The following is an 18,433-nucleotide window of genomic DNA, read 5'->3' on the forward strand; positions in this document are numbered from 1 at the left end:
ACTATTTGTACCACTACTATTAGTTATACACACTTTTATACAACTATCATGCATTCATATCCTTTCATCATCACAACAACACAACTTATATGTTAAACACTATATTATCATATATAGTAATCATCAAAGTCATACCAACAAATTAAAATCCATGTAATTTTGAGAATTTCAAGATAATTTGATCATACAACAATTACTTAACCTAGTCAAAATGGATCAAAAGAGTTATAGGAAATTATTTGACGACACAAAGATTGAAACAATACAAATAAGTAGATACTTAATATAAAAATGATAAAAAAACCAACAATAAAACCAGGAAAATATAATTAAAAACATGATAATTTAATCTATATAACTAAACAATTAATATAACTAATAAAATACACCATCCACAAAATCAAAAAAACATTTTCATATAAGAAAATAACAAACTATCATTAAAAAAAATTATCATCCATAGAAATAAATTCATATTCAACAAACTAAACTAAATCTTATGAGAGAATTGGTTTGTTTTTAATATATTTTATATTATTGAAAGATGTGAGTTTTTTTTCCAAATCAGAATGATGTTTGTTAAATTGAATAAATACAAATAAATAAATAAATGGATAAGAGATAAAAAGGATGTAGGTAGAATGATGGATAAGAGATAAAAAGATGTAGGTAGAATATATTTTTATTGAAGATTTTTAAAATAGTAAGGTATGATAATAAAGAGTTGAGAGGAGTAATTAGAAAAGGTATAGTTGAATTTATAGATAAAAATATCTTTTCACTGAAATTGGGTAAAACAATTTTAAAAAACAATGTGAATTTTTGTTATATAAAATGTATTTTTGAGTGCATAAATAGATTGAACAAGTTACCATTAACCAAAATAAATGTAGTGAAAAAGACCATTTTATCTATAAATTAAACTACGTCATTAGAAAGTATATGTTAAATTAAATAATTAAAAAATAATTAATATAAAAAATATATAAATTTAAAATATAAAAAATATATTAAAAAAATAAAATTTTCATGTAAAAGAATATATATATATATATATATATATATATTACAGACAAATTTTCATGTGAATAAAATTTAGTAGCTTTAGTAATAAAGAAAAACAAGATAGAAGTGGAAAACTAAATAAGACATATACATAGTTGTATAGGTTTTAAGCTTCCTAAGGTTATAAGGATTCTTTGTTCCAAATGTAAGGGTGCTAAGACAATGTAAGGATGTTGATATTAAAAGGATAATTTTGGAATTCAATTAAGAAGCTATATAAAGATATTTTCATTGTGACATGGTTTTATTTTAAGAAAAAGAAAAATATATTAAAATAGTATTGGTCAAAAAATCATATATAAATATTAGTAGTTAGAACCATCTAATATATATATTAGAATATCAAAAAATAGAAAATAATAGAACAACTTCTTATGATCACAAAGCACCTAGATGTTTAAAGACACCATTGTTTGATTCCAAAAGCAAATAAGCATGGAGTTTTTGGCCTATAAATAGGCTACATCAAATCCCAATACCAAGGAAAAACTATGGGTGCCCATATACCTGGAACCTCAAAACTACCAGTAACTTGAATTTGATTCGGGGAGATTGACCTAGCCCTAATCATTAACCATTTACTTGACTACGAGAGATTGACCTAGTCCTAATCATTAACCATCTCATCTATGTTTTCACATTCCCCTAGCTAAAGCTAGGATACCAATACACTTTCCACTGTGGTACTCTCCAAGTGGTCCATTCCACAACTTGATGACCCCATGGGCCTACACTACATGTATGCATCTTCAAGCTCTTAAGACCTTACAACTATGCATACTCACACACATATCTAACATCAATTTTTACAACTTCTTAGGGAAATGCCTTGGATCAAAACCCTTATGGTGTTCACACATCACACACACCAAACACCTTTACTAAACATCAACACCAAATATAGAATCATATCCTTTCTTGAAAACGTATTAAATACATATCTAGATTTATTTATGCAATGGTGTTTTCTTGTAAAAATTTTTAAATTATTATTCATCATTTTATATTTTTGATATGTTATCTACTTTTAAATTTTTTTTGAGTGAAGTCAATGTATTATAGCCTAACTACACCATTCAGTATTGAAACCTTATGTTAGTTTTCCATCCCTTATTTGTATAGCTTCCACCATAAAATCATTTCTTTATTGTACATTGTGAACTATTTGTACCACTACTATTAGTTACACACACTTTCATACAACTATCATGCATTCATATCCTTTCATCATCACAACAACACAACTTATATGTTAAACACTATATTACCATATATAGTAATCATCAAAGTCATACCAACAAATTAAAATCCATGTAATTTTGAGAATTTCAAGATAATTTGATCATACAACAATTACTTAACCTAGTCAACATGGATCAAAAGAGTTATAAGAAATTATTTGACGACACAAAGATTGAAACAATACAAATAAGTAGATACTTAATATAAAAATGATAGAAAAACCAACAATAAAACCAGGAAAATATAATTAAAAGCATAATAATGTAATCTATATAACTAAACAATTAATATAACTATCAAAATACACCATCCACAAAATCAAAAAACATTTTCATATAAGAAAATAACAAACTATCATTAAAAAAATTATCATCCATAGAAATAAATTCATATTCAACAAACTAAACTAAATCTTACTTTGAAAATGATTTAGAGAAAACACAATCTCAATTAAAAAAAATTCTTACAAAAGAAACCGATAATTTATAAAACATTCATAAATAATTAATATAGTTATAACTCTAGCATATCATTCAAACATATAACAACATAATCCATTCATAAAATTTCAACATTATCGATTAATAAAACATATTTTTATATAAATTAAAATACATTATCATATCACACCATGAAATTAGCATTTCAGCCTACAAAATGCACACGCATTGTCATGAATTTTGATGAATCTCATAAAATAATCGATACATTATAATGAGAATAGGTGAATCCATAAAATAATGGATACATTATAATGAGAATAGGTGAATCCGTAAAATATTGGAATGGAGTATATGTCCAGGGGATGTTTCATAAGATTTAACGAACTCAAGCATAACGTCGTTTTGGAGTGTACTTGCTAACAATTCGTCCATTTATTGGTTGCGTAGGTCTTGCATTCTTTTCGAAACCCTGCAAAATACAATAAATTGAAGATCAGAATATTAATGATTCGTATTTATCACAATATCAATTCATATATGAATCATCAGTTTTTGTTAAGTTGGAATTAAAGATTTTCTAAATTAAAAATTATAATATGCAAAGGAACGTCAAACATTCATTTAAACATTTTTTTATAACTTTATATTTTGAAATTCTAAAGCTTCAAGTTAAAATTAACAAGATTCTGAAAAAAAAAATTAGTTTTTTTTGGAGTTTTTGGTTCCTGAATTTAGGTGAAATCTTGATTTATATTATTTAAGCTAGTTTTTTTAACTGTATATATAGATTTGGCACTCTAAAAACTCCTAGGGTACTTATTGTGCAGGGGTTACACATCAAACTTGTGATTTCAATGAATTCTTGCCAGATTTTAGAAAAATTAGACTAAAAAAATCCACAGGAAAAGTTTCAAAAAACCACACTAAAGACAAATGGAAAGAAAATTATGCCCCAGAAATCATATTAAAAAATAAACATTAAAATAAATCAACGATCAATAATTATTTTTTTAATTATTATTATTATTATCATCTAATTTTAAAGTCAAAATTAAACCATACACTAAATTGAAATATAAAACTCCTTTATTTATGAGATAAAAAAAAAAAAACAATTCGCGACGGTTATTTGACTACTAAATACATTTCCTAATCATAAATTATTTGACTACTATATACATTTCCTAATCCTAAATTAATAATTATTAAATGTTAATTTTACAAAGACACATGCAGCCAGCGAAATAATTCATCTGTCTCAACATTTTTTCAAAACCAATCTTCAGTAATAATTTTTCAAACATAAAGATCCAAAATCAAATGAGAAATCCCGGGTTAAGTATATCACAAACTGTAACATTGTAACATTATTCAGTTAATAGCAAGCATGAGAGAGAAAACCCAGTACGTACATCATTCACAGCGTCTTGCAGAGCCTTCACTTGGTCTTTCGAGACTGTCCTTACCTGCACAGGGTTTAATGAAAAAGAATCAGGTCACAGGGTCGATACACACGGGCACAGATTTGTGGTTAGGCAGTAACGTGACGGGCGATAAAAATACCTTGTGAATAACGGTCCAGATGACTCCCTCCGTGCAAGGAGGAGTGGTGAGGGATCCCGTGTACCGGTAATATTTCCTGCTACCAAATTTTATGTGCATCGGATTCACCACGCCCAGGGGTTCCTTCGGCGGTTTCATATCCGCAATCGAGTTGATTTCATCCATTAACTGTTCATTATACCCAAACATAGTGAGCATTAAAATATAATCGCCTCCTAATCTGCTAATGAGGCAAAATGAGATTTGTATACAAATATACCTCTGCCAAGAAAGTGTCACGCCTGCCAAACTTGTAGATGATTCCAACCACGGCAATTTCACCGTCCTGCGCTTGGTGCACGATATGGATTTCTAAGGGATGCCTGTTTCAATGCAAAAACCTTTAGAAATGCCCAAATAGTAGAGTATAATTTAGTGCAGCAAAGATTGAAAAGAGGGTTTTGAGATTTACTTTTCTCCATCAATAGTGTGCTCGGCCGGGGTGTGCCAATGGCTTTGACTCAGTGTGAATCTTTTCCCTTCTATCTCAACACCGCCGGCGCCTTTCGACCAGTTAACCTGATGCAATACAGCCATAAGTGTAAGAGAGAATCGAACCCGAAACGTTTAGATGGGAAAAGTGTTAAAAAAAGAGAGAATCGAACCCGAAACCTTTAAATTGAAAAAGCGTTAAAAGAAGAGGGAATCGAACACGAAATCTTTAAATGGGAAACGCGTTAGAAGAAGAGAGAATCGAACCCGAAACCTTTCGACGGGAAAAGCGTTAAAAGAAGGTTTCCGTTACTGACCATGATGTCGTGACCCCTGTTCACAAGGGTTGCTTTCGCAGGGTAATAGAATCTGCGGAGCCTGCCCAGGTCCGGAGAGATTATGGCATGTCTCTTCACCACATCGATGGGAGACTGATGCGTCCCGTTCCCGCAGGCCTTCCATTCCTCCTTGAGCTCCCCCCAGTGCTCAGGCCCCTTCGGACCCTCTTTGTACTCGAACTCACTCTCATCCGCTGCTCGTGCAAAGCAACAAAATGGAGTTTCAGATTAATCTCTGCAAATTTCTATATGAAGATTTAAAAAACAAAAGAGTTATAAAGGATATGAGACAAATTACCAACTTCCTGAGTTCGAACCTCGGCGATGAAGAGGATCAGCGCAAATGCAATGAATTTTGATATTACAAATCGCGCCATAGTAAGGAAGCGAAACAAATAATGGGCGGGACAGTAGAAGGTTTGGGTGAAGAGAGGCAAAATATAGAAAACGAAATAACATAAAAGCCAGACACCGAAGCTTAACTGGTAGTCAGTTGGCTTCCTCGATCGCCCTGCCTGCTATATATTTCTTAGTTTGGCAGAAGAACGCGATAGTGTGGAATGTGATTCGGTGGGTAAATAATAAAAATAAAAGAATTTCCTGCAACATTCGTGAATGAGTAGGTCGTTTCACTCTGCTAAGGAGAGGGCAGACGAAACACACGTTGGTGAAGGAAATACAAGCTGATAGAGCTTTCAACTTTTCAAGGAAAGGGACGTCGGGCCACATAAATATTTCAGGCACTTTCCAGTCTCTGCCGGATTTGTTCTTCTCGGCACCCATACCTGGATGAAATCATTGCATCTGCCGGCAACTATTGTAACGATGTCGTGGTTGTCCATTTAGTAATAGCCATCCTTAGAATTTAGTTTCACTTGTGAGGAACTTTGATTATGCGAAACTGAAACGTTCCCTTTTTCGTTTTTCTCCAACATGAAAATGGAACACGAGTTGTCACGCCCCTATCCTGGTGGTAGTCTTCCAACCACTCATAGGTGTGTGCGGCACCACCACACTTTTTCCTTTCACTAATACTCAAAAGTACGAACTAGGCCTAACCAAACACTTAGCCAAATTTTACTTCAAGTGTTATAACGCAGCGGAAATAAACTTCAGTTAATCTTCATCAAATATAAATGCACAACAGATAAAACATTCAACACATCATCATAATGGGAGGGGCAACTCCCATAAACTGAAGTCTCCCCAATATCAATATAAATACAAGTTATGCAGTTCAATTGTACATAAAATTACACAAGTGTTGTGTTGTCAACAACCAAGACCAACACTCCACCACTTCACAAGTTATCACTGCAAATTTCTTGCCAAAGTCGTGCCTTGGCACGCCCAACCAAGTTTTTGCTGATTGCACCTTTTCCTTGGCATGCACACGTCCTAGGCCTTTCATCAGAAGCTCACCCACAAATTCAACCTATTCTACATGTTGTCCTGCCCATCGTGTAGCGCCGCATGCCGTGTCACTACCCAGCACGCTACACACCTGCTACCCAAACCAGCTGCACACGCCACCTGGCGCCCTCATGTCGTTCACCTGGTCTACCCGCACCTTCACATTGTTTGCATCAACTCTTGTCGCCCTTGGGTCAGGTCGCACTTATATGCACGCCCAAGCAGGGCTCAACCCAGTCGATACCAACTCTTGGTGCTCTAATCGCAGGTCTACTCGCATGTCAACATCATCATGTTTCCTGCGTGCAACGACCAGTAACCAGTCTTCTCGTTGCACAAGTCTTAGCTTGCCTACACCCAATGTTCAGTGCGGCCTACCTGTCGCACACAGTCCTTCTGTACTCCGCCAAAACCCAGAAACCCCAAACTTTTTCCTAGCAAACACAACCCTGCGTCCACGCACTCAGCCTGTTGCTTTCAGCTCCTTTGCTTGTCTTCTACGTTCCTTCTCCAAGTTCAATGCTTTCTCCTTGATGCTTTTAACGCCATCCTCCAATGCCTATATAAATGCATGCTTACCCATGGTAAGCTCAAGGGTCATGACCCTTTAATGGTCACATCATCCAAAGTCATGTCGGCCTACACATATAAATCATGTGTCGACCCTCCATATAAAAATTGCATCACTCTCCATCGTATGGTCACTTGGTTGGTCCATGCCAACACTCGCCCACCTCGTTGTTTTGTTGCCTCCCAACGTCGTGCTTTACCTCGGGTTGCTCGGGTTGGCCACCCACTCACTCGACTTGCGCAACCACATATCGCACGATTCATCCAACCGCATGACTCGCCTGATGCCCACACATCTCGCCTGCCCACTATGGGCGTGTTCCCACCCGATGCCTTTTCCTAATGTGTTCACTTGACACATTCACCAAGTCACACATCCACCCGAGTTGGCTAGTATGGGCACCCGTCACACATGGGCGTGCTCACTACAACTCGGTTGCCTTTAATCGAATGTCGCCGCATGTCGTCGCACTTTGCCTGAGTTGGTCAATACGGGTGCTCGTCGCACATGAGCGCGCCTGCCTCAACTCATGGGTCTGACACCCTCCACCACTCTAAAAATGTTGTTGCCCTCGACAACACCATTTCAGCAAACTCTATTGCTAAGACATATCAATATATGTGGGCACCCAGATAGCTCCACCCATGACCTACTGCAAGTTAAAATATGTCAAACTCTACAATAAAATCATATGTTGGATCCCCCTGTGATGGTGATTAGTTGGGTAGCTAATCCGACCATAACATCGCCTCCACAAGAACACATGCTCCCTACATCATCATGACCATCTTCGCATCCTGTTGTCAATCATGTCCATCTAGCCCCAACTGTCTTCTCATAAGTATAGAGGACTCACTTCCATGAGTAGAAGACAATAAGCCTCACCCCCATACCAGTATAAGAAGAGGTAGGGGATGGGAAAGTCGATGGCTCTCCATCCTCCTTCTCCAACAGCTCAATTCATCTACCCAGATCTTCCTCCTCTAATCTCTGCATGTATGCTTTCAAGCTCTCCTCCTCGTTTTTGGTCTAACATCATTTCCTTCCACTACCTCTAGTCTGTCTGTCAAATCTAGGATAATATCAGACAATGCTCTAATAACCTGTGACTTCTCCATGAGTTTTGTCTCTACTGAAGACAACCTCTCATAAATTTCTTCATCTCACTTGATGTCCTCCACATTCATCGCTGTCAATTTACACCCAGCTGACATAGCTGCCACGATTGGTACCCCCAAAGTTTCATCATCCCATTTGTCATAAATGTACAACTTCTTCATATGTGACACCATCATAGCCTCATACTGCCTTAAAAATTCCATACCCAATACAGCCTCATAGTCATCCATTCACATAATTGTGAAGTCGATCTTCCTAGACCACTCATCAATGTTCACATCCACATTCTCTGTCATGTCGATGACTTTATCTAGTGGAGAGTTCACTGCTTTAAGATGAGGTTGGGTTGGTGAGAAATTCAACCCAACTTTCCTCACAGCTTCCTCCCGGATGAAGTTATGAGTCACATCATTGTCCACCATCGTGAGTAAAGTGCCTTGCCCAACCTTCATGTTAACATATTCCAACTTGTTCCTCTTCAGATCCCGCCTTGGGACAACTTCTGTAGATACTGCAGCTCCCAAAATCTGCATCACCCCAACTGCTGGATCTTCCTTCTTCTTCTTCGCATCGGTTTGCACTTCTTCATCCACCATTGGTCTAGAACGACAATTCTTCACCATGTGGTTTTCTCCGCACAACCAACATTTCAAAGGCTTCTTCATCTTCTACTTGTCATTCGATCTTGAATGCTCCTCCTTTGTAGTTTTCTCCTTTGGTTTATCATACTTCTTCTTTCTCTCTTTGGTCCCTTCATCATAATGTTCTACTAGTCGATCAACCACAACAAATGCTTCTTTTAGAGTTTTTATCTTTTGCCTCTTCACCTCATTGCATGCCCAAGTTTTCAATCCTATGATGAAATTGAACACCGTGTATTTCTCAGCAATGTTAGGTAGTTCTAAGATCGCACTTAAGAATTCCCATTGATATGCTTATAGACTCCCTATTTTCTTAATGTATCTAATATTCGTCCTTGCATCCCAAGTCTCATCTTGTGGGCTAAAATGAGTCTGCAACACCTTCTTCATATCATCCCAAGTAGAGATGGCATCAACATCACCATTGGAAATATGATCTAACTTCCATCTCCACCACATCTTAGCATCCTTACTAAGGAATTGAACAACTATTTTGACCTTGGCTTCATCATCATGTATCCCCAAGTGCTTCAAGTATTTCTCCATATCCCATAAGAAATTGCCAAGTGCTTTGGAACTCCTCAACCCATCATAATAATCAGGTTCCTTGACTTTCACATGAACAGTCCCTCCAATTGGTCCTTGCCCAATGACTTTCTTAAAAACAACTATTTCGTTCCAAGCATCGTCAAGATATTTCTGCAACTTCAAGATTTCATCCAAACCTTGGTCTCTTGTAACCCCAATGTTCTTGACTTCCTTCAGTATACTCGCACCAAATCTTGAGGTTCTCATGTGCCTCCTCCAACTTCGTGAACTTATCATGAAATTCATCATTCTCGTCCTCCAACGAAGCTACATTCGAAGAAAACTCCTCCATAAGGTCTAATACCCTGTCCATAAAAATTGTTCTGGCATCCTTGCTAGATTCACCTGTCACCTGAGGTTCTTCCACCTGATTTGCCATCAGTTTTTCTTGTGATCTTGTTAATACTATACACCAATCCGTCCAACTTTGACCCTGTAACCTGTCCCTGTCAAACTTCTTCAACTTCAATCAAAGCCCTACAGAAAGTGGGCTTTGATACTAACTGTCACGCCGCTATCCAGGTGGTAGTCTTTCAACCGATCATAAGCGGGTGTGGTACCTCCATACCTTTTCTTTTCACCAATACTCAAATGTACGGACTATGCCTAACCAAACACTTAGCCAAATTTTACTTCAAATGTTATAATGTAGCGGAGATAAACTTTAATTAATCTTCATCAAATATAAATGTACAACGGATAAAAAATTCAATACATCATCATAATGGGAGGGGAAACTCCCATAAACTGAAGTCTGCCTAATAGAAATATAAATACAAGTTCTGTAATTCAATTGTACATAAAATTACACAAGTTTCGTGTTGCCAACAACCAAGGCCAACACTCCACCACTTCACAATCGTGCCTTGGCATCCCCAACCAAGTTTTGTACTAACTGTACCTTTTCCTTGGCCTTTACACACCCTCAACCTTTCACCGGAATCTCACCCATAGCTTCAACCTGTTACGCACATTGTCGTTCCCGTCGCGTAGTGTTTCATGTCATGTCACTACCCGGCACACTGCACACCTACTACCCGAACCGGCTGCACACTCCACCCGGTGCCCTCGTGTCATTCACTTAGTCTACCAGCACCTTCATGTTATTTGCATCAACCCGTGTCGCCCTAGGGTTGGGTCGCACTTATGTGCAGACCCACGTGGGTCTTGGCCCACCCGATACCAACACTGAGCACTCTAACGCAGGTCTACCTGCATGTCAACGCCGTTGTGTTTTCTGGGTGCAGTGACCTATAACCAGTCCGCCCATCACACAAATCTCGCCCTGCTTGCACCTGATGTGCAGTGCGGCCTACCTGTCGCACATGGTCCTTCTGCACTTTGCCGAAACCTAGAAACCCTAAACTTCTTCCTAGAAAACAAAGCCCTGTGTCCATGCACTCCACCTATTGCTTTTGGCTCCTTCACTTGTCTTTTGCGTTTCTTCTCCAAGTTCGATGTTTTCTCCTTGCCTTTAACGCCATCCTCCAATGCCTATATATATGCGTTCTTACCCATGCTAACCTGAAGGGTCACGACCCTTCAATGGTCAGCCCATCCAAAGTCATGTCGGCTTGCACATATAATTCATACGTTGACCTTCCATATAAAAATCACATCGCTCTCCATCGTATGGTTGCTTGGTCGACCTGTGCCAACACTCGCCCACCTCATCAGTTTGCTACCGTCCACCATCGCACTTTACCCGGGTCGCTCGGGTCGACCACCCGCTCACTCGTCTCACCCAACCGCATATCGCATGACTCACCCGACACCCACACGTCTCACCCATCCGCTCTATGCTTGCGCTCACCCGCTATAGGTGTGTGCTCCCTGACGCCTTGGACCGACACACTCACTAGACGCATTCATCAAGTTGCACATCCACCCGAGTTGGCTAGTATGGGCGCCCGTCTCACATGGTCATGCTCGCTACAACTCAATCGCTTTTAATTAAATGTTGCCCCGTGTTGTCACACTTTCCCCGAGTAACTCGGGGACCTAAAACTAGTTCTACCATGGTACCGACCTCTTCCCCAGCTACAAAATACCATGTGAGGAATTTCACACAAATTCTTGACCATTACACATTTGTCCTGAGAGTTATTAGACCTTTCAGCGGAGGTATCTCATCAATTCCTACCACTAGGGTGGACCTTCCACTAAATCTCTAATATTTATATATACTGGAAATGAAGGTTTCATTGAATGGTTTACAGAAAGCATAGGCTTCATGTTCGACTTTGCACAACAGTTTAATGCCCTGCTTGTTTTTATTGAGGTATACGGGATCTATTTGTTATGACCTAAACTTTTGGAGGCTTCTTGATTTGAAAATATAAGCATGGGAATTTGGAAATTTTGATTCTCTGTAATTTCTCTCATATGGTTTTCTAATTCTTATTTCCAACATTGCATTGATGATCATTCAATGCCATTTTGAATCCAAAAAGTTGCCTACATCAATTCGAATACCCGCAGGTTTCGATGTTCCCCACAAGCTTTGGCCAATTTTGCCACATTGATTACAGATCTTGAGAAAAGTTTGTCAACAGAGTATTCACATGTAGTTGTATTTGGAGGGGAGTAAGTTGAAATATTTTGTTGAATTGTGATCCTAATGTTTATACCTTCAAGTACTAATGATGTAATCACATTTACAGAAGGAAATTTAATGAAGAATGAAACTTGTATGTAATTTGCAGTGTTAGCTGCTTGGTTTTGATTGAAATACCCACACATTACAATTGGTGCAGTCTCATCCTCGAACACCAATTTTGTATTTCGATAACATCAAACCTCCAGAGAGTTTCGACAACACTGTGTCTTTAAGACTTCAAGGTATAAATTTCTTAATTATGAAAAAGTTGCACTTTTGAGTGGATCTTTTAATCTTTTTTAGTTTTTGTGTTACACACATTATTAATTTTGCATGGTGGAGTGAAAGTGAAAATTGCTTCAAAGTGATCAACGGTTCCTGGAATGTTATAGATAACTTGACATGCTCCTCACACATAAAATATCCGAGAATTGTGCTCAGATTTGTAGGTAACAACATTGACTTTATATCAAATTCATGCCATAGTTCCATGTATCACAATACATATGACTAGTAGGACCATGAAATTACTTGTAGTATGATGTATGTTTTAACCAATTCCAACTAAAACTTAAACAACACCTTTGTTAATTTGTATTAACAGAATTAAGAAACAAAGTATGTTTGATTATAATTTATTTATATTGTTTTGTTGTTCCTTGTAACAATAGACCTGCAAGGCTATAGATAATCCCTCTGGCGGTATAGACCTCTTAAGCTAATTATACGACGCCGTAAATGTTTATTATAATTACAGTAGGGGTAGTTGTTGTTTTAACCTTGTGTTGATTGTGGATTTTGGGATCCTACAGATATGGGCGACATCAAATAATTGACCTGGCCCATGTCTCACTGATCCTTGAATATTCTAGGGATCAACAACTTAGGGGTAATGCTCATGGAGATGATGGCTGCCAATTTTAGGTTGAATATTGTTAAGGGGTTATTATTATTTCTTTTGAAAAATGCTTACAATACCATAATCACCACATGGTATGGAATGAATTAAATGTCTAACAATGAATATGGGATTTATTTTTTTATAAAAAAGTGTTGGCATTGTGGTGAATTGGTAATTTTTTAACGTACATGCAATGTTAAGTCAATTAATTAAATATATCAATAACTTATGACTGAAACCATAAATCCCAAATCCCAAAGAACCCACATAAAAATCTCTATCCAAAAATCCTAAACCCTACTAAGAAGCTCATTGGAAATCTCTATCCCAAGTTTCACTTACTATTATAAATTAGTTACATAACATAATAGAAACCTAGATTAAAGCATTGCAAGCAAATTCAATCCATGAAATTCCCTAATGTTTAACCTACTCAAAAAATATTATCAAATCCTACTCATATGAGTGAGGTCATTTTTTTTTCACTTCACTCATGTCCATCCATTTCTAGAATATTTCCAAAATCGAGAATCCTATCCATGCTTTACCCCCAAACAATCAACTTGTGTGCATTCAGTGATTAATTATATCAAAAGTTCAAGTCATTCATTTCGTTTCAAGATAGGATTTATCAATTTCCGTTTAATGTTTCCTTACATTTCCAAACCATTATACTGTAGGTTTTTCCACAAATGGTTATTCCCATGGCTGATGACCCAGAGACCAGTATATTTCCTTATTCAACCTTCTGTTAGAAATACAAAGCAAGAAAGACACAAAATTTTTCACACACACAATAACAAGAGTTGCGAATCTTCTATTGATCAACAAAACTTGATTTGACTTCATTACAATGAACCCAGTGAAGGGTATTTAAACTTTTTCATCTAATGACTCGCCTAAAATAACTTAGCATGCACACACACTCTAAGTTAGACTTCACCCAAAATATGACTTAACTAGAACTCACTCAACTTGACTCAGTTAATTGACTCTCCAAATTTAGCCAACTCTTGCATGCGAGAGTAATTACAATTTCTAGCACTTCCCCCTAATTACGGCTGTATGACTCAACATAACTCAAACATGACTCAACATGACTCAACTATGCCTGCTAGGCTTACAATAGAAATTGACTCAATCACTCAAACATACATGTTGGTCTATGTCTCAGCTAGGCTTACAATGACTCAAAACTTTTACAATTTTTCATTTTTTTTTTCATTTTTTCCATATTTTATATCCTCGAAATTGCTTCATTCTTTGTTGCACGTTCTTGCTATAGGCTCCATATTTCTTTACTTGTTGCTACTACAATGTTTCTTTGACTTGTCTTGAATTTGATTTGAGTCGGTCTTCTACAACTTCCTCTTCACAATTCGTTCAACCATGGATTTCTACCACAACATATCATCTTCAAACTATCTTCTTTGCTTTGCTTCTTGTGCTTCATATTCCTAACTTTCTTTCTGCCATATTTCTTGACTAGAATCTTCTCTTTTCTTGATTTCATTGCTAAAAAATGGTTTTAATGCATTCTTCCTTGTTTTCAGAAACTTCCATGTCCTTCTCTTCACTTTCATAATCAGGCACTACTGCTTTTTGTCTCTAATATGCACACTCAAGATCATTATTCACCATTTAATTCAATTCTTTTATTCCAAATGGTGCTTTAAGACTCTCATCAATTTGTTCAATTGGCTTCTCAATCGATTCTTCATTGATCTTCAAATTTGCATCAAACTTATTAGCAACTTTGTTTCGACTTCTTCTCCCACGTTATTCTAAACACTTGCATATTAAAAACAATGTTAAAAATATCTTTGTTATATTCTTTAGTGAGAGCTTCCCGCTCTACTCTTCCTTCTCTGCCTTTTTTTTTTTTGGTCTCTGTCATTACATCATAATTTTCATTTTCTACCCTTTTACCAACCTTTATTGCTGCAAATATGTTGTCTTCCACTTGGATTCCAAACACAAATGGGTTTCTCTCACCAAATAACAACGTATCAATATGTTCTTTCTGTCGCATAATGTGCAACCAGTAATCATGAGTTAAATTATCTTCATCAAATTTAACATCAACATTTCCAATTGTTGGATCCACCAAACCACTTGCTACTCTATTGATAGCTTTATCTATTCCAAACTCAGTTGTTGCTTGTTGACACACTACTTCATGAGAAATTCCAACTGCTTTATAACTTGCTGCTACAATGGTAGCTTCAACCTTCAATTCTTCAACAAACATGGCACTTACAATATTGCCACAATCAATCCTTATTTCACAAATCTCTTTACCATAATGTTCATCTACAATATGGTGGGTTATCCGAGCATGCATGTGTTCATTGACAATTCCAAACCCATCAACTATCGTTGGATTCACCAATTCACATCTCACTTTGCAGTCATCATCCACATGTATTTCGTCATAATGGGATATACCATCATCTGCACAATCCACGTTACAGTGGATTCCTTGAGCATTTATATGATCTTGCTCTGCGTCACACATAGTGGCTTCAACTTCTCTCTCTGCAATCTTTGTTGCATCTTCTTCATCCATATGCATGTCTGCATAATGGCTTTTAATTTTATGGTCTTGATGACCATGATCCACTTTTGAGTGAGTTTCTCCAAGCTTTGTTGTCTAGTCAAAGTTTTGCTCTTCTACTCTCAGATCTGCGACCGACTCAATAGACTATAACACATCTTGTTGTTGCATGTTACTCCCCCTTGGACCAAATTCTTCTTCCAAGATCTTCCATGCTTCTTTGGAAGTTGTAGCTTTTGCTACTTTGCACAAACACTTCTTATCCAATGTCTGTTTTATAAAATTCAGTGCTAAAGCATCACATACTTCATCATATGGGTTATTAGACTCGTACTCAATTAACTCTTTAGATTGAAGAAAAGTTAGCATCTTGATAACCCAATGATCAAAATATTTAAGAGTAAACATAGGAGGTAGTAGTAGATCAAAGCTACATCAATCACCCTCAATTTCTTCTTTATCTTCTTCTAGACTTCTCAGTTCCTCGTCTGTGGCCTGAACCTCTCTAAACATGGCAACGATCTTTGCCTCTTCTTTTCGATTCCTTTCTTAACCTTCTTTAGTCGCGCTTTACGACCAATGGTTGTTGTGTTTCCTCTGTCTTATAGTTGCTTCCGTGATTGCATGAGACTATTTTCCATATCACCTTCGAAAAAAATATGATTTTTAATATGCACCTAGTAAAGCACAATCTTCATCCAAAACATTGTTAAATTCAACAAAATACTATCATGCTTAACAAAACACCAAAAACATTTACAAATGAATAAACTTTCACAAAATCTTAAACTCCTTCCAAAACAGCTTCCAACAAAATCCTTTTTTTTTAAATCAACTACACGGCGTTGGCCGATTATTTTGAATGGGCGGACGGAGTTCGGCATATACGCCATTGGATCACCACTCAATACGATGAGATAAAGTGAATCCTCTAATTACATATAGATTAAAATATTTTTTTGATTCAGCGCATTAGGAGGATTCTTAAGCATTTTGCGAGCAACATTATATTTTCAATGGACTGGCCAGATCCATGCAGTGGTGGAAGGTAAGATGATGTTTAAATTAGTATAAATTTAAGTTTTTTTAAAGTCGTTGAGATCATTTCTTAGGGTTTTTAAAGTTGTTGTATTGTGAAAATCTATAATTTAAAAAAATAATGGTGAATTTAAGTAAAAAAATAAATTATTAAATTTCAATTAAAATAAAAGAAAATTACCAATAACTTATTTATTGTTGGACTTTTTCTAATAAATATGAAATTAAGTTATGCTATTTTATATTAAATATTTTTGATATAAAATGTATTCAACGAATGTTTTTATTCGTTATTTCTTATACTAAATCTCACTTCTAGATAATAAAAAAAATCACGACAATGAAACAAATAAAATGGATAAAGAAATAATTATGACATCACTCTTTTTAAGTCTCAAAAGACAATTAACCATATACAGAAGTAAATTATAATACATAAATTAGCAAATTATAATAAGACAGATTTATATTAAAATATTAAATTTAAATAAATTTATATTTATATATTTAATTATATGACCATTTTGAAAATTATAAATTAATTTTTAAATTGCTAATTTGATTATTTTGATTGTTTTAAATTTAATAATAATAAATAGAATATCAAAATAGAATATGGTTAATTATGGATGAATCCAGTCAAACATGCTTAACCATGTTCAATTATGGTCAATCAATTTCAACCAACGTCTACCATGATCAACAATGTTCAACAATGATATTCCATAGTCAAGCATGCTCCACCATCATCAACCATGGTCATAATGGTTAATCAATGTCTCTATGGTGAACCACGATCAATGATGGTTAATCATGCTTGAATATGGCCGACCATGGTCAATGTCTTTAAGGTGTCAACCATGATCAACCATGAATAACCATGGTTGAATTTCATCAACCATGATCAACCTTGATTAAAGTCTCTTTGACCATGATCAACGATGATGGTCAACCATGGACAATCATAGTCAACCATGGAAAACCATGGTTAATCATGGCCAACCATGTTTTTACAAAATCAAACATGGTCCACCATGGTCCAACATTGTACCGTGACAAATATTGTCTCAATATAAGAATCAACCATGGCCAACAATGGTCCAATGTTGCATTGTGACAAAGATTCTCTTGATTTGAAAATCAATCATTGTCAAGCATGGTTAACCATGGTCCAATGTCACATTGTGACAAGGATTGCCTCAATATGCAAATCAACCATGGTCCACCATGTTTATTTTAGTGTTTATAATATTTATCTTAGGGTTTATATACCTTGGCTTTATAATATTAGTCCCTTGGGTTTAATATTATTAAATCATGGTTAACCATGGTCAACCATGGTCCAATTTTGCATTGTCACAAAGATTATCTCAATATGAAAATTAATCATTCTCTCAACCATGGTCCAATGTCGCATGATGACACAGATTGTCTCAACATGATAATCATGGCCAACCACGGTCAACCTTAGTTAACCATGGTCAACCATATTTTATAAACTCAAATATGGTCAACAATGGTTAATCATGGTCAACCTTGGTCAAGCATGTTTTAGTATAATCCCTTGGGGTTTTAGTATTAATCTCTTGGGTTTGTAATATCAATCCCATGGGTTTATAATATCAATTATGGTCAACCATGGTGAATCATAGCCAACCATGGTCAAATGTCGCATTGTGAAAAAGATTGTCTCAATTACGAAAATAAACTATGGTCAACCATAGTCCAACATTGCATTGTGACAAAGATTGTCTTGATATGAAAATCAAGCATGGTCAAGCATGGTCCAACGTCACATTGTGACAAGGATTGTCTCAATATATAGAGTCAACCAATGTCAACCATGTTTATTTTAGGGTTTATAATATTTATCTTTGGGTTTAT

General features: G+C 36.1%; 1 protein-coding gene across 1 annotated transcript; it reads right to left on the reverse strand.

Annotated features, from left to right (window-relative positions):
- Positions 1 to 3,056: 3,056 nt before the first annotated feature.
- Positions 3,057 to 5,769, reverse strand: LOC149221484 (alpha carbonic anhydrase 7-like). Its single transcript, XM_089385120.1, has 7 exons — positions 5,421 to 5,769; positions 5,102 to 5,316; positions 4,765 to 4,871; positions 4,573 to 4,675; positions 4,314 to 4,481; positions 4,163 to 4,216; positions 3,057 to 3,219 (listed from the first exon to the last, which is right to left on the reverse strand). The coding sequence occupies exons 1-7, from the start codon at positions 5,497 to 5,499 to the stop codon at positions 3,136 to 3,138; spliced, it is 810 nt and encodes a 269-aa protein (XP_089241246.1). The 5' UTR covers positions 5,500 to 5,769; the 3' UTR covers positions 3,057 to 3,135.
- Between the last annotated feature and the right edge of the window lie 12,664 nt (positions 5,770 to 18,433).

The sequence above is a fragment of the Pinus tabuliformis genome, chromosome Q (assembly GCF_031772625.1).
Source record: "Pinus tabuliformis cultivar Carrire ecotype Pingquan chromosome Q, CPIR1, whole genome shotgun sequence".
NCBI lineage: Eukaryota > Viridiplantae > Streptophyta > Pinopsida > Pinales > Pinaceae > Pinus > Pinus tabuliformis.